The sequence below is a fragment of the Acinonyx jubatus genome, chromosome E1 (assembly GCF_027475565.1).
Source record: "Acinonyx jubatus isolate Ajub_Pintada_27869175 chromosome E1, VMU_Ajub_asm_v1.0, whole genome shotgun sequence".
Taxonomy (NCBI): domain Eukaryota; kingdom Metazoa; phylum Chordata; class Mammalia; order Carnivora; family Felidae; genus Acinonyx; species Acinonyx jubatus.
The window spans coordinates 38,806,956-38,831,943 of NC_069397.1; the positions used below are offsets into that span (position 1 = coordinate 38,806,956).

At 41.5% G+C, this 24,988-nt stretch overlaps 2 protein-coding genes and 1 long non-coding RNA gene across 12 annotated transcripts in view; 1 reads left to right on the plus strand and 2 right to left on the minus strand.

The window, feature by feature from the left end:
- Positions 1-290: 290 nt before the first annotated feature.
- LOC128310940 (keratin, type I cytoskeletal 28) lies at positions 291-11,058 on the minus strand. Of its 3 annotated transcripts, none has more exons than XM_053212181.1 (8): positions 10,538-11,058; positions 9,569-9,651; positions 8,319-8,475; positions 7,366-7,527; positions 7,147-7,272; positions 3,961-4,178; positions 2,976-3,031; positions 291-723 (listed from the first exon to the last, which is right to left on the minus strand). In XM_053212181.1, exons 1-8 carry the CDS (start codon positions 10,985-10,987, stop codon positions 704-706), a joined length of 1,272 nt encoding a protein of 423 aa, XP_053068156.1. In that variant the 5' UTR covers positions 10,988-11,058; the 3' UTR covers positions 291-703. The 3 variants fall into 3 exon arrangements, with proteins under 3 accessions (XP_053068156.1, XP_026889595.2, XP_026889596.1); XM_027033794.2 differs by lacking the exon at positions 291-723 and adding an exon at positions 2,114-2,459; XM_027033795.2 differs by lacking the exon at positions 291-723 and adding an exon at positions 2,114-2,444 and having other exon boundaries at positions 10,538-11,057.
- An 8,761-nt stretch (positions 11,059-19,819) lies between these two features.
- KRT10 (keratin 10) lies at positions 19,820-24,588 on the minus strand. Of its 2 annotated transcripts, none has more exons than XM_027033796.2 (8): positions 23,964-24,588; positions 23,049-23,131; positions 22,518-22,674; positions 22,258-22,419; positions 22,041-22,166; positions 21,213-21,430; positions 20,518-20,858; positions 19,820-20,193 (listed from the first exon to the last, which is right to left on the minus strand). In XM_027033796.2, exons 1-8 carry the CDS (start codon positions 24,558-24,560, stop codon positions 20,087-20,089), a joined length of 1,791 nt encoding a protein of 596 aa, XP_026889597.1. In that variant the 5' UTR covers positions 24,561-24,588; the 3' UTR covers positions 19,820-20,086. The 2 variants fall into 2 exon arrangements, with proteins under 2 accessions (XP_026889597.1, XP_053068070.1); XM_053212095.1 differs by having other exon boundaries at positions 20,538-20,858; positions 23,964-24,587.
- Positions 20,824-24,988, plus strand: part of LOC106989270 (uncharacterized) — a 149,278-nt gene continuing 145,113 nt past the window's right edge. For 6 of the 7 annotated variants that reach the window (XR_008294167.1, XR_008294171.1, XR_008294172.1 and 3 more), the window contains exon 1: positions 20,843-20,906. This is a non-coding gene — a long non-coding RNA (uncharacterized LOC106989270). Of the gene's footprint in view, positions 20,907-24,988 lie in introns of all 7 variants that reach the window. The other variant, XR_008294169.1, reaches the window with a different exon arrangement.

Below are 24,988 nucleotides of genomic sequence, written 5' to 3' on the forward strand. Positions count from 1 at the left end.
AAATTAATTCTTAGTCTAGTTGGAAGACCTTGAAAAGTCAAGGAAGAATTTTTTCCTTTCTTTCACATGTATCAGCTATGAAATATAAATTGTGTTATTTTGGAGATTCTGTACACAAGTTAAATGTTCTTATATTCGAGTTTAAAATGGGTATTTCCCAACATAAAAAATGAATGGCAAAATTTACGCCAATAACTCACAATTTTAATTTTTATTTACTGCGAATGACATTAAACAACAAGTAAGAAAAACATGACAAGTAGAGTGTATGACTGCAGAAGACAGGAAAACAACTTTATATTTTAGTGCCTTGAATGACACTTTTCTCCCCTGATTTTTGAACAAGAAGACTCCACATTTTCATCCTGCACTTACACCTGCAAATTATGCATCTGGCCCTGTATGCTGTGTATTTGGAAGAGTATTTGAACTCCCATGTGACTGCTGTGTTGTTGGGGAGAATTCCTGCCTTCACCGGAACTTCTCATCAGAATCAGACCACATATTACAGAAATAGGAGAGCCACTCTCCTCTTAGGGAATGTAACATCTATTAAGACTGCTTACCATACATTTTGATCCAGAAACATAGAAGGACACAGTAACTGTAATCAACGATGGGGTTTTGCAGTGATGGTGGAATTCAGAGCTGATGGCCAAGAAAGAATTCTTGAAGACATCTTAGGTGCAAAAAGGTGATTTTATTAAAGCACGGGGACAGGACCTGTGGACAGAAAGAGCTGCACTGGGGTTGTGAAGAGTGACTGGTTATATATACTATGGAGCTGGGGGACATAAAGTCAAGTTTCTTAAAGGGATTTCCATATGCTAAAGAAGAGTCACAGAGTCCTGGAGGCCTAGCTATTGTCAGGCTAAGATTGTTTTTCCCTCTAGCAAAGCATTATCATTAAGACAGTAGAAAGTTCCTGGAGATTAGGCTATTGATAAGATTACCTCTTTCTTATAATTTACTAAGATATTTGTAAACTGATGGAGACTCTACCAGTTTAGCCATTTGTTTTCTGTCCTTTCCTTTGTTCTCAGGCAGCCAGAAGTACCCGAGGAATGTCACACATATCCCAGCTGGGGGTGGGGGGTGTGGTAGTTTATACTTTGCCCTCAGCCTGCCTTATGCTCCCTCATCAATGTTCATCAACCTCGTGAGATTTTAAATTCTAGACCAGGTCTTGGTGTGTTGACTCTGGTCTGCCTCCTGGTTTTGTATAGCTCACGAGCTAAGAATGTTTTCATATTTTTAAATTGTTGAAAAAAAATAAAAAGAAGAGTAGTATTTCATAATACGTCCAACTTATTTGCAATTTGGGTTTTAGTGTCCATAAATAAAGTTTTTTGGAACACAGTGATGCTCATTCATTTATCTATTGTCTGTGGCCTTTTTCTGCTACAATGGCTTAGCCAAGTAGTTGAAATAGAGACCGTATGCCGGCAAAGCCTGAACTGTTTGCTCTCTGGGGCTTGACAGAAAAAGTTTGCTTTAGAAAAAAAGCTATTCACACAAAGTTCATTGCTATGGATCTTTCCAGATATAATCCTGATTGTATGGGGAACAGTACCCTGGGAAGTATCCAGATCTCCAGAGTTTGATAGGTTTGCCAGTAGAATACCAGGAATGCGCCATCTAGTGATGGGATTTTTCAATCACAGGAGAATTTCTAATTTTTTTCCAGATTATTTGCCCATGTAAAAATGGTGAGATACTTAAAGATTACACTTAGGGGCGCCTGGGTGGCTCAGTCGGTTAAACGTCCGACTTTGACTCGGGTCACGATCTCACGGTCCATGAGTTCGAGCCCCGCGTCGGGCTCTGGGCTGATGGCTCGGAGCCTGGAGCCTGCTTCCGATTCTGTGTCTCCCTCTCTCTCTGCCCCTCCCCTGTTCATGCTCTGTCTCTCTTTGTCTCAAAAATAAATAAACGTTAAAAAAATTTTTTAAAAAGATTACACCTAGTGGATGTTAATTATGCCATGTGGTATTGACTATAATTTAAAACTAGAGTGAAAGTCAATGAAAACAGATTCCATAAATATATCCCTATGCATGTAGAAAAAACATAAATCTTGAACAACTATTTATTAGTCATGAGTGAATGGAAATGAGTGCACAATCACTTTTTTATTTATTTGAAAACAAACACCCAACACCCTGTAAAAGTGAACTAAGAAACCAGGTTATTTTTGTTAAGTGATTTATCATTAAAGGTAGAAAATAATAATTTTCTTGATATTTAGAATAATGCAGTTGTGAAGAATCCTCTCCCAAATTGTTCTTTTCTCAATGGTGGCTAGAAAGGAACCCTTTGTTCTGTTTTGTTACTGGTCATTTTAGATGTCTTTTCTTCAATGGAGTGGACTCTCGATGAAAGAACTTTACCACGTTGATCTATCTCTTCAACCACTGTCTTTACCAATGTGGTTTTGGATAACTCTAGAAATAAAACACCTGTGAATACACATATTCCAGCTAAAAGATTACATGATGAAGAATTCCAGTGGTGGTTGTAATATAAAATACTACGTACATTTTTGGTGAGAGAGCATGTGTAGATTTACAATAATAGTTTGCGTGGGCGGGGGGGGGGGGTGGGGATGCGCCTGGGTGGCTCAGTTGGTTAAACATCTGACTTTGGCTCAGGTCATGATCTCACGCTTCATGAGTTCAAGCCCCGGGTCAGACTCTGAGCACACAGCTCAGAGCCGGGAGCCTGCTTTGAATTCTGTATCTCCCTCTCTCTCTGTCCCTCCCCTGCTTGTTCTCTAAAATAAATACATAAACAAATAAAACATTAAAAAAAGATTTATAGTAATAGTTTGGGGTAATTTCATCCACTTAAAAATAATATTTCAAGTTCAGAGCACTTTAGTTAAAAGTACTTAAATGTAGACTGTTGCCATGGTAGATGATTGCCATTAACGCAAAAGTACTTGCTGCAGTAGAAAAAGAATTAGATTTAATTACCTTTGGGTGAACTCCCTGAGCCTCCTGATCCAAAGTGCTTTGATTTGGAGCATGAGCTACAAACAAAACAAAAACACCCCAGTTTATTCTTTAATATTTCTGGTTATCATTTAAGAGATATTCATTGAGTCGTCAGGTGGTGAACATGAACTCAGGTGAACTCTGTATGCCAAAAACAGATGTTAATTTTCCATAAAGGAAAATATTAAAATTTTTGTGTAGAGGAAGTGGAAATAGTTGTCTTCTAAGGAAAGGATATAAAATAAGTTTGTTTCCATTTGATTTTTTTAAACTCAAGAATTCAAAACCCAAGAATATATATATTCATATACATACATAATATATTTTACATGCACAAGTACAAATATGTACTTTTTAAAAACATGTAGATCCCTGGGGTTTGTATAGAGTAGTTTATTTCAGGGCAGCAGTGATATTAGGAACGGAGTGAAAGATGGGTAAAGCCTGGTGGGGAGTCATCTTGAAACCTATAATGATTAACATGGATACCAAATGGGGTTTTCTGAAGGGCTGACTGGGGTCCTCCAAGTCAAATAAGGAACGGGCTGTGCCTTACAGAATGTGGAAGAGATAACCGCAGAGGCAAGAGGTGGACACACTTCTCTGCAGTGGGAATGAAGAAGGAACGACTTGGAGGCATGAAACATGGATGGCCAATCCATGGTTGTGGTTTAAAATAGGTAAAAACCAGGGGCGCCTGGGTGGCTCAGTTGGTTTAAGTGTCCGACTCTCGATTTCAGCTTAGATCATGATCTCGGGGTTCGTGAGTTCAAGCCTCACATCAGGCTCTGCACTGACAGTGCAGAGCCTGCTTGGGATTCTCTCTCTCTCCCTCTCTCTCTGCCCCCCCCCCCCCGCCCCGCTCATGTGCATGCGTGCTCTCTCTTGCACTCTCTCTCAAAATAAATAAGTCAAAAAAAATTAAAAATAAGTAAAAACTGGATTTTCAAATGGTGTTACTTACTTCCCGTCTCCATCTATCAGGCGGCAGTAGGTCTCAATTTCCTTTTCTAGGTGGACCTTGATGTCGAGCAGCTGCTCGTACTCCAGTTTCTGGCCCTCCGTCTCGGTTCGGACCTGGTGCAGCTGTTCCTCCAGGGCCCCGATCTGAGCCTGGATCTGGGCGAGCTGCGTGCAGTAGTTCCCTTCGGTCTCGGTCAGGGAGCACTCCAGGGACTGTTTCTGAGGGCAGAAGATGTCAGAGCAAGGATGAAGCCACTTTGAGGTCTATGCAGATCAGAGCTGCTCAGCACACGGCAGCACAGAGTGAGGTTTGGAAAACTTGGGGCTCGTCACAACCAGACAGGAGGCACAGAGGCAGGGGAAGTCACAGGCATTTACGGGGTGGGGGCCCGGGCATGCTGGATGACCTGATATAAATGGCCCTGTCCCACGAGACTTTGGACTGTTCCCGTGGACTTTTGTGCTATTTAGGCAATATTTGCTATCACGACCAACCTATATATTAATACTTTTTTGGGGAGATAGCACAAAAAGAAATCATATTGGAAATTTTATATTTTGAAATCACTTATTTATTTTGGGGTTGGTATTTGTTTTTCAATCTTATTCTGCTACTGTCTCCAGAGAGCTACTCTACCGCTGCCCCAAGGCCTTGTGTGCTGCTGTTTCTTTTTCTTCTCTGTCCCAGATTTGCTGTTGTTATTCAAAGGCCTTTTATGAAGCACTTGAGATTGAACGAATGCCTTAACAGGGGTGGGCTTTCAACACAAGGGATATATTTCATAACCCAGTACAGGTCATTATTTCCACACTACTCTTATGAACATTATACCTCCTCCTTTCCACTTGAATACCCTGTCATTTGTCTGGTCACATGATTTCTACTTCAATTAAAGTAATTTTCCTCTTTCCCTTATCGTAGGTAAGGACATCTGGGTGGTCATTACTTCTCCTGATATTAGTTATTATCTGAGTGTCCACCCCCATTTCCACTCTTTCATTTTCCTTTTCTTCTCCTGATCTTACATTGTTTAAAACAAAATGTAGTTATCAAGGGAAGGTGCAAGCCTCTGTCTCTTTCATTACATGTTCTGGGATAGTTGGGCCCAAGTATTTTCATATTATATATATATTTAATTAAAAATACTTTTATGTTTCCTTTTTTTTTTTTTTTTGCTGTCATGGCATTATGGTAGTTTAAAAATTTTTTTGTATTGCTAAATATATCATCTATTCATTCTAAGGTAAAGAGGGAGTTATGAAATACTCGTCATCACAGGCAGACACGGATGGGGTTTGATGGGGCTAAGAACCACTGACCTAATGAATAGGCCAATTGGGGCATTACCTGGGTGGTGCTGGGCTCTCCGGAGCAAAGGAGTGGAGGGTGAACAGGATGGTATTGGGGAGGAGGAGGCACTGAGAGGCAAGACGTCAGCGAGGTGTGTGCTCTGTTGTTCGAAACTTTAATTTCCCTGAGGATGTGTCCTCAGGTGGTATTCCTTTTTAAGGGTGCTAATTCTCTTCTTAGTCAGAGGGGACAGCATCCCTATCTTTACAGCCTTCCACTGTAAAGGTTAGCTCGTAGATGGCGAAGGAGGAACAGATGAACTTGCAGGTATGAATACTACAGGAAGTGTATGAAAAGTTTCTGTATTTAGACAACTCCCAACTTACATGTGATTTGTGTACTAAACTATAGACCATGCTTAGAATTCATCTTATGACAAAAGAATCTCAAGTATTGAAGTTATGTTCTATGCCACTATTATTCTATAATTCAGTTATGTTGTCTGTTAACATGGGCTTTTTTTTTTTTTTTTTTTTTTGGATTATCTCCTGAACCCAAACCGTGTCACTACTGGTTGCACAGAATGAACTACTTTCTAACATCATCTCCTACGTGAAAATGCTTCCATTTTGACCTGGGAACTCAGGACTTTATTTCTTACAACATAGCTCAGAAACGAGAGGGAAGATTGTGCCCAGGGATACAGCAGCAAGAACACGTTGCCAAGAACGGGGATACAGGGTTCCAGTGGCAGGAAAGAAGGGAACAGGGAAGAGAAGAGGGCTCCAGAAGAGGCAGGGAGAGTGTCGGGAACCAGCCAGCAGTGGTGACCAGGGTCAGGAGAAGAGGGGCGCCCTGGTTAAGTTAGTCTCCAATCTAAACAGCATATAGTAAGAGAGCACGGCACCTTTCTAGGGTGGCTAAGTCAAAACAGTCTTCCTAGGGGCACCTGGGTGGCTCAGTCGGTTAAGTGTCTGACTTCGGCTCAGATCACGATCTTATGGTTTGTGAGTTTGAGCCCTGCATTGGGCTCTCTGCTGCCAGCACAGAGCCCGCTTTGGATTCTCTGTCCCCCTCTTTCTCTGTCCCTCCCCCTGCTTACCACTCTCTCTCTCAAAAATAAATAACCATAAAAAAAATAAAAGAATAGTCTTCCTATAGTTTTGAGTCATCTTTACCTTCTCTGCTCACTGCCCTCATTCGTATTAACAGGGGTTCTTTCCTTTGGGTTACAGCCTGGTGTCCTCAGGGAGCGTGAACCCCTGATGAGGACAGGGGCGCTTGGGCCACATGTATGTGGTAATTCTCAAAATCAAGCTTTTCGGGTGCTGCCAGCTCACACCCCAGAAGGGAAGCCCGTTTTAGCCCTGGCTCGTCTCCATGGTAACCTGGGAACTAACTGGCAGGAGGTGCCAGGATGGCTGAAAGCCCAGCTCTGTGAGGTGGGTGGGGAGGACGAGGCTGATGGGGCTCATCGGGATTCAGATGTGTACCTTTTCCTCTGCGGGGTGAAAAGCACCACGCGGCTTTCACTGGCTCCCTCAGTACCAGGAGATGCCGGTGACGCTAGGTCGGCCTTGTGTGGCCCCCTGACATTGGCCTGACACTTAGTTTTCAGGTAGGGCAATACTGCTGCCGCTGGCTCTGCGGGGCTTGAGGACTGGGCCGCGGGAAATGTGGGCTATTTTCACGAACCGGGCGCTGAGCCCCGGCCGGGAAGGAAACCCTCAGTGATCTCGGGGAGGAAGAAACGCTCTGTCTCTTTCTGCGGGTCTCAGTGTCTGTCTTCCCTGTTCTCGTCCGCTCTAAGTATTTGTAGGTAAAGCAAAGCTCTAACAGGGAAGGAGGGCTTCGGTTAGAGTCGCGACCTGCAGGCCGACCCGCGCCCGCGCCTACCATTGCCAGGAGCGACTGCAGCTCGATCTCCAGGGTCTGCAGGCTGCGCTTCATGTCGGTCAGCTCGCTCCTGGCCGAAGTGGCCGCGCCCGCGTGGTCAGAGATCTGCTGCTGCAGGGTGGCGCTCTGGAAGGCGGGGTGCAGAGGGGTGAGCGGGCCTGCGCCCACCTGGCAGGGCTGGGGCGTGGGGGTGGGGGTGGGAGTGGGGGGCGGCCTCACCTTCTCGTTGAACCAGGCCTCCGCGTCCCTGCGGTTCTGCTCGGCCAGGTCTTCGTACTCGGCCCGCATGTTGTTCAGCAGGACCGTGAGGTCCACGCCGGGCGCCGCGTTCATCTCCACGTTCACGTTCCCGCCCGCCGCGCACTGCAGGGCCTGCATTTCCTGCAGGGAGACGATAACGTGACCCTGGGGCAGTTCATGTGCCGTGCGCGCGTGTGACTGCTTCTCCGCGCTCTAGGCTGTGGCCTGACTTCCCAGCCCTCCACCCTGTGACTCTTCTCTCTCCCCGTTTCTCTTTTCATGTTTCCTTTCCTTCCCCCCTCGCCAACCACCCCCCCCCCCATCCCCATTCTCCCCTTTGGGACAGCTAGATTTGGTGGTGTTTTAGGCGTTTCTGTCATAGAGTTGTTTTTTTTTTTTTTTTAATCTTTCATCCATTGTTTTGGGGACTATTTTGGGGAGATAACCATAAAAAAAAAAAGGCATATGAAGCTGCCTGGTGTAAGGTGTCAAATAATGGGTTTATTATTGTGCAGCGTTCAACATTAAAGCCAGGCTCACTAAGTGGAGAAAACAGTGACATCTTTTCCAAGTCAGAGAGGTCTTTAGTGAGGTTAACCTCAAGATAAGTTTTTATGAATGAAAGAAATAAATGTAGTGCAAACAAAAAGGGGTGTATTAGTGCAAAAGCAATGTACCAATTTCAGAAGGATAGAATATTCTCTCAGCCTGAAAAATGGAAGGGTACAGATCAAATGCTTAATATTTATTACCTCGGGAGACGAGATCAGAAGGGCAGAGAGTGGGAGAAAGAAAATTCTTTCTTTCTAAATGCCTTGGCATTGTTTGAATTATTGTAATGAGTACGGAATACTGTTGTAATGCAATGCCACCCCCCGAAGTATTTAAAATGTACAGAATGGAGGTTTGACTAGAAGTAAAGCTTCTCCTACCTCTTTGTGGTTCTTCTTGAGGTACCTCAACTCTTCGCTCAGGGATTCGTACTGCAGCTGCTGGTCGGTCCTGCAGAGCGTCAGTTCGTCTAGGACTCTCCGCAGCCCGTTGATGTCAGCCTCTGTGTTTTGGTGAAGGGCGAGCTCATTTTCATACCTTGGGGGCATTACATGAATTTCAACACAAGTTAGACTCTCTCAAGAGGCAGGAAAATAGAACCTCAATTGCTTTAAGCCGAACACTGGAAATTGAATTGGGACTCAAAATATTATAAAAGTATACATGGAAAGCCTTCCTTCACTCCTCTCTTATCCAGTTCTGTGTAGGATAATCGGCATTTATTTAGTGACACAAATTCTGATAGCGGATCCCAATAAAATCAAAATTTGCCATTGTATTATTTTTATTATTTTACATTTTTTAAAATGTTTTTTTTATTTTTGAGACAGAGGGAGACAGAGCGTGAGCGGGGAGGGGCAGAGAGAGAGGGAGACACAGAATCTGAAACAGGCTCCAGGCTCCGAGCTGTCAGCACAGAGCCCGACGCGGGGCTTGAACCCACGAACCGTGAGATCCTGACCTGAGCCGAAGTCGGAGGCTCAACCGACTGAGCCACCCAGGCGCCCGCCATTTTATTCTTTTTATTAAATTGTTTTTATGTTTATTTATTTTTGACACAGGGAGAGAGAGAGAGAGAGAGGCAGAGCGTGAGTGTGGAGGGGAAGAGAGAAAGGGAGACCCAGAATCCGAAGTAGGCTCCAAGCTCTGAGCTATCAGCACAGAGCCCAACGTGGGGCTGGAATTCATGAACAGCAAGATCATGACCTGAGCTGAAGTCGGACACTTAACTGACAACTCAGGTGCCCCCAAATATGCCATTTTATTCATTTATTTTTAATTTAATTAAAAATTTTTTTTTGCCATTTTAGAATTTTATCTTAGTTACTCGTTTTCCTTACTTGATGCATATTTTATAAACATCTACTTTGCGCTTGGCTCTATTCCAGGCAGGCATAGAAATACAGTGATGTTTTGCCTCAAGAATGTAATAAATATGTATAAATTTTGAGCATAGCTGATTGTAATATTATAATGTGCTTTGTGCCATATGGTATTGTAGTATTATAACATGCATTACTTCCTATCATCTTTCAGAGTGTATACTCCTTGGGATAAAATTGAAATTTTATTTAGCATATTAAATAGACAGGAAACATTTTCTCGAGAGTGATTGTTTTCCATCACTTACTTTAGCCGGAAGTCATCCGCAGCCAGTCTGGCATTGTCAATATGCAGAATTACGTTAGCATTAGCAATAGTGGAAGAGATAACCTAGAAGCCAAAAGGGAGGACAGCACTTACAATTTCTCAGCAAATAAAAAATTTGACACCATTAACTTTGCATAAAAATCCTATTTCCTTAAGTAACAGCCAAAATACTTAAAATTTTAATTAAAAAATTACAAATACGGTTATTTCTTCTCCTATACTCATATAACTTTTAGAATGTGACACTTATCAATGAATATATTTCAAAACTGGCAACATTAAAAAAATTTTTTTTAACATTTATTTACTTCTGAGAGAAAGAGGGAGAGAGACAGAGGCATGAGTGGGGGAGAGGCAGAGAGAGGGAGACACAGAATCCGAAGCAGGCTCCAGGCTCTGAGCTGTCAGCACAGAGCCCGACACGGGGCTGAAACTCACGGACCTGGAGATCATGACCTGAGCTGAAGTCGGACACTTAACGGACTGAGTCACCCAGGCGCCCCACTAGCAACACTTTTTTAAATACATTTTTTAAAAAGTTTATTTATTTCTTTTGAGAGAGAGAGGGAATGTGAGCAGGAGAGGGACAGAGAGAGAGAAAGAGAATCCCAGGCAGGCTCCACATTGTCAGCACTGAGTCTGACGTGGGGCTCAAACTCACAAATTGTGAGATCATGACCTGAGCTGAAATCAAGAGTCAGACACTTAACGGACTGAGCCACCCAAGCACCCCCCCGACAAACCTAGTAACATTTAAGTTACTTGAAAACCATGATTCAAAGTGCGTATTTTTGACTAATAGGAAGAATGTTTTATCAAAAGAAATAATAAATATGATATAAATGACAGATAACAGTTATGAGGCATTTCCTGTTCTAGTTTTATGTCTTTGGGTAGGTAATTCTTAGTTTTAAATACTTCGAGTATTTCCAAATTTGTAATTTCTCACCTTATTCTTAAGTTCTTCAATTATCTGGTAGTATCTGCTATAGTCATGATCAAGTCCACGGCAAGATCCAGGCCCGTATTTTTCATACCAGCCCTTGATTTTTCTCTCTAGTTCGGCATTTGCCTCCTCCAGAGCTCGCACATTTCCCAGGTAGGATGCCAAGCGGTCGTTAAGATTCTGCATGGTCACCTTCTCATTCCCGGACAGAAGTCCCCCTTCACTTCCAGCAAAGCCAGCACAAGCAGCGTTTCCAAGGACACCACCAGCGTGGTTCCCCCCAGGGACATTGCCCAGGCCCCCTCCCAAGGCACAGGAAAATCCACTTCCAGCCACAGAACTGCCACATGCATTGCTGCCTGCAAAGCCTAAGCCTCCACTGGATGGTCTGACAGACCCAGCTCCAGACCATAAGCAAATATGCCTAGACCCACTAGAAAATCGGAGAGACATGATAGAATGAGAAACGTTCACCCTGTCCGGAAGAAGATAGGTGTAATTTCAAAGGAGAACAGAATATCATGTGCTGATGGTGCCTTTGGGCTTTTATACACAATTGTTGGGGTGTTTCTATTTGAGTTATGCATGCCAGAAGAGAAATGGCATCATTCAGATTAGCATGAAATTATGTATAATTAGGTAATTTTTTTTTTTTTTTTTTTTTTTGTAAATTGATGTCTAACATCCCTGGCTGTTGCTTTGGGGTATTTGTTATCTTAAATATAACAGGGTTAGTTCTATATTAAGTTCATTATTTTAACTTCTAATTTTGGGTGAGTAATCCTTTACTTTCATCTAGGCCCTAGGAATATACCGTCATTATCTGGCACCAGATATCGTAAAGTTTTAAAAGTTAAGTAAGATTGTGATAGGGTACCATCAGCTACAGTAGGGTCTTAATTACCAGGGAGGTATATAAAGAGGTATTCAAAGGTATATAAAGAGGTATATATTAAGTAAAGGAACACATATTTCATCCCACCATAGCACACAAAAAAAATTGTGTTATTAAAAATGATATGATCCTTGTAACTTCTCTGGTCTTACCATGATTATAACACCTATTTATTACCTTGAACAATGACATAAATATTGACTGATTCCTTTATTTAATGCATAAATAGCTACTGTATCTGGTGTTCAAAGCTGAATATAGAAATGAAGACATAATGGGAAGTAAACGCAGAGGTGTATGGGCACAGTCTTTAAGAAATGTATGGTCAGGGTCAGGCAGAAGCTGGATTGTGTTTAACCTTCTGCGTCAAAGAGTTTGGAATGACTGGGGGTGTGTGGGGGGAGTGCGAGCGGGTCCAGCTGAGAGGGCAGGAGAGATAAGCAAGAAGTGACCTGAGAAGCCTCCTCTTGAGGCGGTGGCCAGGAAGCTGGGGGTGAAGAAGGTGGAGAGGATAGGAAAAGGAGGGGTAGAAGGGATTTGGTTGGGCTGGACTGGTTCCAGGTTCTGTGGTGAAGACAGGTATAGAATTGTTTTGCCCCAGGACAGTTCTGTCTTCTGGAACTGTGTTGGCATAAGCGGTCTGAAGCCTGGTCATCTGGCACTGTGGCTGCCATTGGCCTGGCATTTAAATGTATTTTCTGGGCAAAGTTGTGGGATTTGTTTCGAGCTGCAAAAGGCCTTAGCTATTACCTAATTCAGCCCCTTTGTCAGATGAGGCCACTGAGACCCACAAATGTTAAACAATTTGTTCAGAGTCACCAGGCACATGCCAGGTGAAGGCTTGGCGCATGTTCTAGAAAGCCTTGAGATTCTGGCACCATGAGCGTATTTTATTTTACCTAGTTATTTATTTTAATTTGCTTAATGTTCATTTTTGAGAGAGAGAGGAGGGGAGAGAGTGCATGTGCACGAGCCGGGGAGGGGCAGAGAGAGAGAGAGGGGGACAGAGGATCCAAAGCGGGCTCTGCACTGACAGCAGCAAGGCCTGATGCTGGGCTTGAACTCATGAACTGCAAGATCATGACCTGAGCCAAAGCTGGATGCCTAACCAATTGAGCCACCCAGGTGCCCCTTATTGATTGATTTATTTTTAAAGTATTTATTTGTTTATTTTGAGAGAGAGAGAGAGAGAGAGAGAGAGAGAGAGAGAGAGGGAGGGAGAGAGAACATGCATACATGAGCAGGGAAGGGGCAGAGAGAGAGAGGGAGAGAGAGAATCCCAAGCAGGCTCCCCAGTGTCAGTGCAGAGCCGGGCATGGGGCTCTATCTCACTAACTGTGAGATCATGTGACCTGAGCTGAACTCAAGAGTCAAATGCGTAGCTGACTGAGGTACCCAGGTGCCCCATCATAAGTGTATTTTAGATACAAACAATTTCTCTAAATTATCTATGCCCATGCAAATACTTATTTTATATATTGCCATCGATAGCCTTATCATGTTGTATTGTCAAATTATTCTTTTGAGTTATTGAATTATTGGAATTAAAATATTAAAGAATTAGAATATCAAAACATGAAGAATTGAAAATCTCTTCAGTGCCTAATTATTAACTGTAAATAATAATTAGACAAATTATTGGTGTAATGTGTACATATCCTGCAGATGTAAAAAAAAATTCCAAAGGACATTTTGTGACAAAAGAAGGAAAGAAACTATTTTTAAAAAAAAAAGCTTAAGTTGAAGGGTGCCTGGGTGGCTCAGTCGGTTAAGCGTCTGACTTCGGCTCAGGTCGTAATCTCACGGTTTGTGTGTTGGAGCCCCGCATCCGGCTCAGAGCCTGGAATCTGCTTCAGATTCTGTGTCTCCCTCTCTCTCTGTCCCTCTCCCGCGCATGCTGTGTTTATCTCTCTCTCTTTCTCTCTCTCAAAAATAAACGTTAGAAAAAAAACTTTTTTAAGCTTAAGTGGAAATAACTCGTTTCCTTGGCGATCCCAAATTGTTCACCGCAATTGTCCCTGCCCTTCTATTTCCACCAGGGGGCAGCGCTCACCTGCAAATGGATGTAGCTCGGAGCAGAAGCACCACTTCAGCCTGGGTCTCACATGCCTGCAGCTGGAAACTATTAGACCCCTGGTATGAAGCAACCTCGACATTTATCTTCTCAAAGTTCCAGAGAACGATGAGTATAAAGACAAGATTTCCTTACATTTATATGGTGCTTTACAGCTTCCAGAGGGATTTCTTGTACATGATCTCATTTGATCCTTATAATGAATCTGGGAATTAAGAAAAGTGGTCTCCTTCCTCTGGTTTAAAGATGAGGAAACTGAGGACAGAGACTGTTCAAGGATACACAGCATGAAACATGGTGAGTCAGGTCAGATGGGTCTTGTGATGCAGTGTGGTGGTCCTTTCATTAAATAGTTGTCCTAAAGTCGGACGAAAAAGTAACTCAGACGATGCCCAGATCTCTCTTTAATGGAAAACATAAGCTGATTTCTTACAAAATTGTTTTAAGAATTTCTAGTTAACAGTAAAATGAAACCTTCTGACTGTAGTCATGCTGCCTATCAGATGTCATTCATTCAGTTATGTTGTTGTTCATTCAAGAAGGATTTAATGAGCACCTACAATGTACAGGGCACTATATCGGTAGCAGGGCATCCAGAAGGAAGACAATAAGTGCCTCCCAAGCTTTATTGTGAAGAATGCTGCTGTGAACATGGCACACACAAATATCTCTTCAAGACCTTAATAGCAATTCTTTTGACTTTAGACCCGGAAGTGAAATTGCTGGATCATACGGTACTTTTGTTTTTAATGTTTTGAGGAGTCATCGTTCTGGTTTCTGCAGCCCCTGTCCCATTTTTCATTTCCATCAGGAGGGCACAAAGGTTCCAGTTTCTCCACAACCTTGCCAACACTTGCTATTTTCTATTTTATTTTTTAAGTAGGCTCCAAGCCCAGTGCGGGGCTTTAACTCATGTTGCTGAGATCAAGAGTCAGATGCTTAACTGACTGAGCCACCCAGGTGCCCCCCTCCCTTTTCTTGATGGTAGCTTTCCTAATGGGTATGAAATGGTATCTCATGGTAGTTTTGATTTGCATTTTTCTAATGATTAGTGATGTTGGGCATCTTTTTATGTGTTTACTGGGCATACCCCATTTGCTTTTGTCTTTACAACTGCTTTCAATCTACATGTAGAGATGCATTTTGGTGCCCTTTGGTTTTCTAAAGATTTATTTATTTATTTAAGTAACCTCTACACCCAACGTGGGACTTGGACTCATGACCCTGAGATCAAGAGGTGCATGCTCTACCAACTGAGCCAGCCAGGCGCCCCTGGTGCCATTTTGTTTTCTAGTCTTCCCCTCAAATTTCTTACTTTAGGAAACCTTACAGAGGCTCTATAGATCAAAACTTTAATGAGAGTTCCTCTTCCAAAAAGGTCATTAGCTTTGTCCTGGCTCTGCTAGCCTGTGAACCCGTATATTCATGCTTTTCAAGCATTTCTCCTGAGATAACATATTCTGAGTAGGAAAGGTTAATCAGAAGCCTGGTATGTGATTTTTTCTTGGCTAAGATCCTGAAGGACAAAGCTATTTTCAGAACACTATTCAAATTCTTCCCCCAGGTAATGCCCAATATTTGTACTAATTCACAATTATTCCCTTTCTAACTGCTGCTAGGCTGCAAAGATCTCTTATGCAGTGTTGGGGTTGTGAGATGATGTTTGTGTTTTTATTTAGAGACACTGAAAATCAATGTGACAACTCAAAGAGTTCTTCCTCCTTTGGCATGGCTTTCTGTGGGACAACCTGGTTCAAAAAGTATCCGTAAGAAATATCCTTGATACCTGGTTTCCAGGCTGGACTTATTTTTGTTGTGATAACTCGTTTCTCTTTGTCATTCAAAGACACAGCATGGGTCATTTGCATCATGATCAGGATGACCACAGCTGCAGCTTTTAGGGATGGTCAGCTATCTCAAACCTTTGGGACAATCATCTGGTCCTTCCTACTTACCTTCACAAACCTCTTGCTCTGTTTTATTGGACCTCAGGTTCACAGGACTAGATTAGTCCTAATCCTTTGTGACACACTCTTACCACTGTTCCTACTGTCTGGATTTTTGTTTTGCAGCCCTACGGCAGCAACCTGACCTTGATCTCTACCCCGTGGCAGACCACATTAATGATCGCCTACTCTAGTAACAATTTATTGTGATGCTCATGCCCATTTTTGGAGAAACTATTTAGCCAATAAGCATATTTCTCTGAGGATGAACAGAATGCTGTTTTGTTTTTTGCTTAATAAAATCCTCATTTATTTGGACTTATCTAATACATACTAGAAGCATGCATTATAAACACGTTTATATACTCTTTATATAAACAAAGGATAAAAGCAGATATATTGAAGAAACAGGATTAAAAATTTACAGCAGTTACCAAATTTCAGTAGTGTCTTTTTCAGTTGTTTTGATATTTTGAAAATATTTTTCAAAATGTACAACATAGCAATTTGACCACTCAGTACTTACGCTGTGCTCACCACAAGTTGTAGTAGCTCCCATCTGTCACCATGCCATGCAGTTACAATACCACTGACTATATTCCCTATGCTAAACCTTTCATCCCTCTGATTTATTCATTCCACAACTGGAAGCCTGTATCTCCTATTCCCCTTCATTCAGTTTACACATCTCACCACTACCCTCCCCTCTGGCAATGATCGGTTTGTTCTCTGTATTTGTGGGTCTGTTTCTATTTTTGTTTGTTCATTTGTTTTGCTTTTTGGATTCCACATGTAAGTGAAATCATATGGTATTTCTGTCTAGCTTATTTCACTTAGCATAATATCCTCTAGGTCCATCAGTGCTGTTGCAAATAGCAAGATATCTCATCGTTTTTTATGGCTGAGTAATATTCCATTATATATAATGGAATGCGATATATACTTATTTATATATTTATATGTATTTATAACTTTATAAAGTTCTATTCAAATTTATTTATAAATATGTATTTATAATTTATTTATAAATATTTATTTATATATTTATTTAAATACATATGTGATATATATCACATATACATATATATACACACATATATATGTACATACATATGTATACATATGTATGTATATGTGATATATATCACATCTTCTTTATCCATTTTTCTATCGATGGACACTTAGATTGCTTCTGTATCTGGGCTATTGTAAATAATGCTGCAATAAACATAATAAACGTAGGGGTGCCTGTATCTTTTCCAATTAGTGCTTTCATTTTCTTTGGGTAAATACCCAGTAGTGGAATTACTGGATCATATAATATTCCTATTTTTTAGTTTTTGAGGAAACTCCTTACTGTTTTCCCCAGTGACTGCACCAATTTCATTCCGTGAACAGTGCACAAAGGTTCTTTTTCGCCACATCCTTGCCAACACTTGCTATTTCCTTTCTTCTTCATTTTAGCCATTCTGACAGGTGTAAGGTGATATCTCACTACGGTTTTGACTTGTAGTTCCCTGACAATTAGTGATGTTGAGCATCTTTTCATGTGTCGGTTGGCCATTTGTATAATCTTCCTTGGAGAAATGTCTGTTCATATCTTCTCCCACTTTTAACTGGATTGGTTTTTTTTGTGTGTGTTTTGAATTGTGTAGTTCTTTATATATTTTGGACATTCACCCCTTATTAGATATATCATTTGAAAATACCTTCTCCCACTCAGTAGGCTGCTTTTTCATTTTGTTGATGGTTTGCTATGCAAAGTAGAATACTGTTTTTTCAATGTCTATTCCATGGTGGTCGTTTTTTAAGGGCTTTATAGGCATTAACCCATTTTATCCCCACAATCTCATATGAAGTAGTTATTGTCCCTATTATAGGGACAATTGTATTGGACAGATAAGAAGACTGAAATTCAGAAGGGTTGAAGTAACTTGTCCAAAACTTAACGTGATTTGTAAATGCCACCGACAGGATATGAAATCCAGGAACCATTGACTTTGGAATGCATGCTTAAAGCCACAAATGACCTCCTTCCCGAATTCTCACTCTCCAGATGCCATGTAGATGGGATACTGGGTGGACCTTATTTAGTTAACCTTACACAAGCTATTTCCCCTATAAACCTGACCATAACTAAGTTACTTCTCCATGCCCTAGCAAAATCAAGCCATCATAGACATCAAGGTCATGGTGCAAAGCTTTAAGAAGCATGATGCAAACCTTCTGGAAAAGAAGCCAGCTTTTGCTGTTTGGTAGGATTCCATATGAGTGCCAGAGTTGGCTCTGCTAGTCTTACTGGACACTGCCCTGCTTAAATAGCAGGACACTGTCACAACTTTAGAATTTGTAAGAATGTGTACAGGATTTTTTTAATAGCTACATCATAAATCCACGTAAGAGTAGTGATCTGTACAGTTAGCAATAATTTTTTTTAACTATAAATATCAATGTCCTTGTTAAAATCAAACTTGTTCAGACTGTCTTTATTAAACTAGTCTGAGTCCCATTGAGAAAGTTCTATTTTCATTTTTTTCCAGTTTTATTGATATAATTGACACACAGTACTGTTTAAGGTGTACATAATGACTTAACTCTACAGTGAAATGAATACCACAGTTCACATCCAAAAAGAAAGTGGTTCTTTACCAGAGATAAAGTAGTTACTTCATCAGAGAAAATGTAATATAAATAATTGTTGAAGAAGGTACCGGAAGACTAAACAGGTAAGAAGACCGGGACTACCATGATTTAGATCTTTCAGGAATGAAGGGTTACCCAACCAGATGAAGAACTCTGATCAGCTGAGATCTCTGCTTGGGGTGGGGGTTAGGCAGGTAGTGGTGGTAAGACTGGGTAGAAGAGACAAAGGTTTATAACAAACACAACTATCTCATAGTATCATGTTTATATTTGTGTCACTGAATAGGAGAACACTTCTTCAGAATTAGGAGAATGGCCATCTCAGATTATTAACAATACTCTAAGTCCTAGGCTCTGGGTTAACTGTTAGATATTTATTTTTTAAATTTAAGTTTATTTGTTTGAGAGGCAGAGTGAGCAGGGGAAGGTCAGAAAGAATCCCAAGCAGCCTGTGGGTGGAGCCTGATGCAGGGCTCGAACTCAAGAACCCTGAGTTCATGACCTGACCCCAAACCAAGAGTAGGACACTTAACCAACTGAGCCACCCAGGTGCCACAACTTTGTTAGATATTTTAAAAGGCAGTGTTTCTAAACAGCATTCAGTATAGACACAGTGGCAGCTCAGGGTCCTTACCCGTCAATATCTCAGTTTTAGGGCTTTACAGGGTAGCATGTTGGGACTTCAACAGAAACTTAGGAGACAGGCTCCCAAGAAGGGACGCTGGTACCCAGATAAAAAAGTAATGCCAACTTAAGTGGGGAGCTTCTGAAGTATGATAATATTTGGTGGTAGGTAGGTCATGGAGCCTTGACTATAGGGAAGTCCATCCATTTTGAAACAGGGCTTGTCATCAGTTTGAGTACAGAGGATAGTGTTTATCCAGCAGGAGACCCAAGTAAATGACCTGGGGACCAAGGCTCTGGTCTTGGGGAAAACAAGCTCAAATCAGTAAGGATACAGAGACAGGCTGCTATTTGGTAGACCCGGGTATCTAGGAACCCACCAGGGAACACAAGGTAGTCTTAGGGACAAAGAATAAATATAGCCCTTAGTAAATCCATCTACTCCATATACTAGCAGAGTACTGTCAGCTGGGTTCTCAATGGCTGAAGAATATGACTGGGTTGACCCTACACCAGGTCTTTAGTACTTATCACGAGATGTGTTTGGTGAAGGCAGGGACCTAGAGTTGTTCCTTTGGTAAAATTGGCATTATCATGTCTTTTCCTGTTCATCTGACAGACACCAAATAATTTTGTTAGGATGATATATTACTGGCCTGGTGAGTGGTAGATGATATCTCTTAAGGTGTATATATAGCAACTGGGCAGAAATGAATGGGAAGAAAATGAGGGAAGGTAAATGGGTGAAGCCAAGTAGTCAGAAAATGTGAAATTTCCAATAACTTTATCCATGGAGACTTACTGGAGATATTTTAGAATTTTCAGGACTGAAATAATTCAAAGCCAGAGCACTGAGAGTTTCCCACCTATGGTATATCTTTAAGAGAGGGTAAGATTGGGTATCAGATTTCTGAGTTAGTGAGATTATGGACATTGATCTAACACCCACAAGATTAAAAAATTTACTCAGGAAATCATAATGATAATAATTCTGTCTTTAGAATTTCTGGACAAATCAACCTTCAAATGCTATAGTTCACTAATCTTTAAGGTTAAAAAAAAAATCACTTAATTTAAATAAGGACAATTCTGACCAAATTGGATAGCTTGCATCAGTAAGAAAGTTTATTGAAATTCATTAGTGAATGAGAATAGAAAGTTTTTTTTTTTTTTTTTCCATTAAAGAACACTTTCTGGTAAAGTGAAAAGAAATACAGAAACCACAAAACACCTTTTAGACACCTTATTTTCAAGGAGTGAACCTATTTCCATTGACCATTAAGACTGAAGTGTTTTCTTGGAGCTTTTGTTTTTCATGCACCTGTACATAATGGTCTGTGTGAAGGGAGACTCTTTCCTCTTGATGCGGCTTAATAGTAGTGTTTCTTGGTTTCTGATTCAACCATTGATGAAAGGACTCTACCATCAGGTGCCACCTCTTCAATAATTGTCTTGATTACTCTGGTTTTGTTAGTATCTGTACATGAATCACAGGGGAAAAAAACAATTTAGACTAAATAATTTGTGGGGCTTCTTACTAATTAATCAAAATTTTTAAAAGAAAAGTACACTAAACTAAAAAAAGAAAGAAAATCCTATTTTTTTGTTTGTTTTTTACATCCGAATAGTATTTAAGCTACAGCATCTTGCACCAGGTTATTTTTCGTTCAAGATGGATGTCAAGAGTATAGTTTGCTAAAAAAAAAAAAAATTCAAGCGGAAATCTCTAAGATTTTAATTTTTTAGAAAGCTTTAAAAAGCAACAAAATCATCACGGAAAGTTAAAACTAATTCTGATTACCCCAGCTAGTTTCTGCTGACCTTGGTCCCTTGGAAGAGGGTTCCCCGACGGACCCAGAAGACGAGGACTTGTGCCCGCCGGAGCTGCCGCCACCGTAGCCGCCGCCGCTGGAACTGCCGCCGTGGCCACCGCCGCCGCCGCCGGAGCTGCCGCCGCCGTAACCACCCCCGTGACTTCCGCCGGAGCTACCGCCGTGGCCGCTACCGCCGTGGCCGCCACCGCTGGAACTTCCGCCGCCGTAGCCGCCGCCGTAGCCGCCACCGCCGCCGGAACTTCCGCCGTAGCCGCCGCCGGAACTTCCGCCGCCGCGCCCGCCGCCGTAGCCGCCGCCGCCGCCGGAACTACCGGGAGCGAGGGTTATGTTCGGTTAACGCTAACTTTGAAAAATGGTGGGTCGCCTTCTAGGTTACCGTTACTTTAAAAATAAGCAAAACGTGTTTCGAGAGGGGAAAAAAAAATACCTGTCGAATATGGATTCTCAGACCCACTAACGAACAGTTTTATATGCACACAACTTTCAGAATCAAATCCATGGGAAACTCAGGCTGTGGTTGCATAAGCCTTTCTCTGTACTCTGCCTTCCCCCTTCTCCTCCCTTTCGCCCATCCTCCGGCACTTTGGGTTTTGGAAAAGCCCGGCGATTTAGAACACCGAATAAGACCAATTGGGATAATTCTAAGATTTTTATAATTTACCTTCCTTCTCCTTCTAGTAGGCTGCGGTAGGTTTGAATTTCATTCTCCAGTCGGATCTTAATATCCAGGAGCTGTTGGTACTCAGCATTCTGGCACTCGGTTTCAGCTCGAATCTGTTGTAGTTGTTCCTCCAGAGAGGAGATCTGGGCCTGAATCTGGGAGAGCTGCATACAGTAGCGACCTTCTGTTTCTGCCAAGGAGGCTTCCAGGGATTGTTTCTGGAAAGAGGAGAGAATGTACGGTGGCTTAGCGACTTCTTTGTTTAATTGAGTACAGTGAAGATTATTTAATAATTATTTAATGATAATTAATATTTAATCTTTATTTAATAATAAGACATCAAATAGAAGAATAAAGGAAATGAATAGAATTTGTGTTTTATGTTTAATGGCAACATTTTAACTTCACGTTTAGAGCAGGGCCCCTAAGACTTTTCTCCCATTAACAAAGAGCTCCAATTTTATTTCTACCTTCGTACTCTTTTTTTCTTGTGGTGCATAGTCTTTTTTTTTTTATTTTTTTATTTAAAAAAAATTTTTTTTTCAACGTTTATTTATTTTTGGGACAGAGAGAGACAGAGCATGAACGGGGGAGGGGCAGAGAGAGAGGGAGACACAGAATCGGAAACAGGCTCCAGGCTCTGAGCCATCAGCCCAGAGCCTGACGCGGGGCTCAAACTCACGGACCGCGAGATCGTGACCTGGCTGAAGTCGGACGCTTAACCGACTGCGCCACCCAGGCGCTCCTCTTGTGGTGCATATTCTTATGTGAGCGTGAAACTTTGTGTGTTAAAGTTGAAGTTATTTCAAGAGAGAATTACAAACATACCAGGGCTAGTTGGGACTGTAGTTCGATTTCCAGACCTTGAACCGTGCGTCTCAATTCAGTAATCTCCGATTTGTGGCTGGACATTTGTTCGATGTTACTATTGATTTCCGTAGTGAGTTCTTTGCTCTAGAGTATTAACAACAGGGGAAAAGATGAGAAAATTCTGAAATGATAACCAAACGTCCGTTGGCCCCACTATGAAGGAAGACGAATTAACCTTTTCGTTGAACCAGGCTTCAGCGTCTTTGCGGTTTTGTTCAGCAAGTTGTTCATACTGGTTTCTCATGTTATTCAGAAGTTCAGTCAGATCGACACCTGGGGCAGCATTCATTTCTACATTTACATCACCAGTGGACACATTTTGAAGGTCTTTCATTTCCTGTTAGAGGAACAGAAAAATTTAATGATTGTATCATGACCACATGACCCCCCCCCCCTTTTATTTTTGGCTGGGGGACATGTAACTTTTTGCATCACCTCTTCATGATTCTTCTTCAGGTAGGCCAGCTCTTCAGTCAGGCTCTCGATCTGCATCTCCAGGTCAGCCTTGGTCAGGGTCAGTTCATCCAGCACCCTGCGCAGGCCATTGATGTCAGCCTCCACGCTCTGGCGCAGGGTGACCTCGTTCTCATACCTGAAACGAGCATGGTACAAATACTGGATATAATTTACATATGGGAGATGTTCCTGGGCTGAGACTGTTTTAGAAGCGAATACGGAGTTGGCTTCATATGGCAACATTTATTGTGTACTAATTCATATGGGGATAGAGGGATATTAGTGGGTTAATGCAAGGAAGCTTAGCAGTTTACTTTAAAATGCATTTTCTTCTTTTAATATTGCCAAGAAGGTAATATTGAAATTGAAAAATTTTTGGACAGCTCCAATACTGTTTAACTTTGAATGAATTCAAGAAAATGTAAATGCTATTGTAGGTGTCCAAAGTCACTGTTAAAAACAACTCCTGTATTTGTTGTGACTGTGTTGTACCATGTTTACTTAGCTTACTTTAATCTGAAGTCATCAGCTGCCAGCCTGGCATTGTCGATCTGAAGCAGGATGTTGGCATTATCAGTTGTCAGATTGAGGATCTGGAGGGAGAGGCAAAGAAATCAGATATAGATACGCCATTATAAAACCAGGTGGCATAGATAGATAAGCTGCATTTTTATGTTCTCGTACAAAATCCTGGGGGGATTTTTTTTATCTTAAATATAAAATATTGCAGGGTTACTCATATACTTAAATTTGAGTCATTTGTTCTCTTAAAGTTTCTATACATATCTACTTCTGTATCATCTTTTTCTGAAAACTAACTGCAATTATATCGCTGTGTTCTTGCACAGCTCCCCTCTCCCCCCTCCCATTTTATACTGTGTGATTTCCATGTATTTCAGTGAACTTTTGACTGACTCATACCTTTTGGTTTAACTTGTTTTAGATATACATTCTAAATGAATACACTCTGGGCTGACACACAGTAGGTACAATTCACAAATTCTCCCAGAGGCAAACAGTATCCCATTTTCATACTGGAGAATTCATGTTACTTGTAATGTTGGTAATGGATTTTTTTTAATTATCAATCTGAATACTGTCTTGTTCTGATTGATTTAATAATTCTTTCAGTTCCGATATTTGTAAATGACCTAGTATTTTAACTATGAACTCATACACTCATTTAAACATAAAAAAATTCTCAGTAATCCATCGTCTGATAAGGTATACAACACACATTGAAGATTTCAATGACCATATCCTCACAAATATTTACCTTTGAGGAGACTGGATTATTTTTGGAAGCGAGAAAGTAACGTAGGCAAACACAGTGAATAGCTACATTGTAGTTAATGTAAGTGTCACATATCTGAGTTACATGGATAAAAAATAGGCTTAAAGTTGGATTTTTAAGATGCACCTTACCTGATTTTTAAGATCATCGATGGTTTGGTAGTATTTGCTGTAGTCACGAGGTTCTCTCTGGCCTAAGCCGCCATGCTTTTCATACCACTCTTTGATTTTGCCTTCTAGCTCATAGTTTGATTCTTCCAGAGCCCGCACTTTGTCCAAGTAGGAAGCCAGGCGGTCATTCAGATTCTGCATGGTTACTTTTTCATTTCCGGAGAGAAGGCCACCATCTCCTCCAAATCCACCCCCAAAGCCTCCAAAACTGCCTCCACTGAAGCCACCACCACCAAAGCTGCCCCCTCCAAAGCTGCCTCCTCCATAGCCCCCACCAAAGCTGCTGCTTCCATAGCCTCCACCAAAGCCTCCTCCACCAAAGCCTCCTCCGCCAAAGCCTCCTCCTAATCCTCCATAGCCACCTGATGAGCCCCCAAAGCAGCCTCCACCAGAGCTCCCACGACTAAAAGAACCACCACTGAACCCCCCTGAGCTAAATCCTCCACCAATGGAGCCTTTGCTGCTTGAAATTCTGAAGGATGACCCTCCTCCTCCTCCTCCTCCCCCCCCACTGCGGGAGGAAGAGTACTGCTTGCTTGAGCTGTATCGAACAGACATGGTGATGCTGTTTAGCTCAGGGAGTGCTTGCTACCAAGGACAGTGACAAGCCTTTATACACTGAGAGGGTGTGTCCCACATGTGTTAGAGTTTGCTTACTTGCATGGTTTTCTTTTTGCCAATTTAGCATCTTTACTTATGATTGCATAAATTATCGTTGGTAATAACCAATTCCAATATGTATGGTTTTGAATTTGCCCTAAGAACAAACAGGAGTTTTGCTGTGTTGAAATTGAAAATGGGTGTAGTTCAGATGAGCTTATGTTTCATTACGCTTTTTTACCTTTTGAAGAATATTGAGCAACTTAAATCCAGTTTTTTCTCAGCACTAATTTAGTTACACAGAATGTTTGTGAAGTTTGGAAAAAGAATTTTAGCTACAAAATTATTGCTGAAGATTTTTCAAATTCATGTTTTAAATAGTTTTA

Bases quoted from the DNA above. Each gene is read 5' to 3' on its own strand.
- LOC128310940 (XM_027033794.2), bottom strand. From the start codon at position 10,987: ATGTCTCTCCGATTTTCTAGTGGGTCTAGGCATATTTGCTTATGGTCT. The intron at 9,652-10,537 runs GTGAGAAATTAC...TTTGGCTTCTAG, and splicing joins TTGAAGAACTTAAGAATAAG to GTTATCTCTTCCACTATTGC. The intron at 3,032-3,960 runs GTAAGTAACACC...TTTTGTTTGTAG, and splicing joins CTGATAGATGGAGACGGGAA to CTCATGCTCCAAATCAAAGC.
- KRT10 (XM_027033796.2), bottom strand. From the start codon at position 24,560: ATGTCTGTTCGATACAGCTCAAGCAAGCAGTACTCTTCCTCCCGCAGT. The intron at 22,420-22,517 runs GTGATGCAAAAA...TTCCTCTAACAG, and splicing joins TGAAGAAGAATCATGAAGAG to GAAATGAAAGACCTTCAAAA. The intron at 21,431-22,040 runs GTATGTTTGTAA...TCCTCTTTCCAG, and splicing joins TACAGTCCCAACTAGCCCTG to AAACAATCCCTGGAAGCCTC.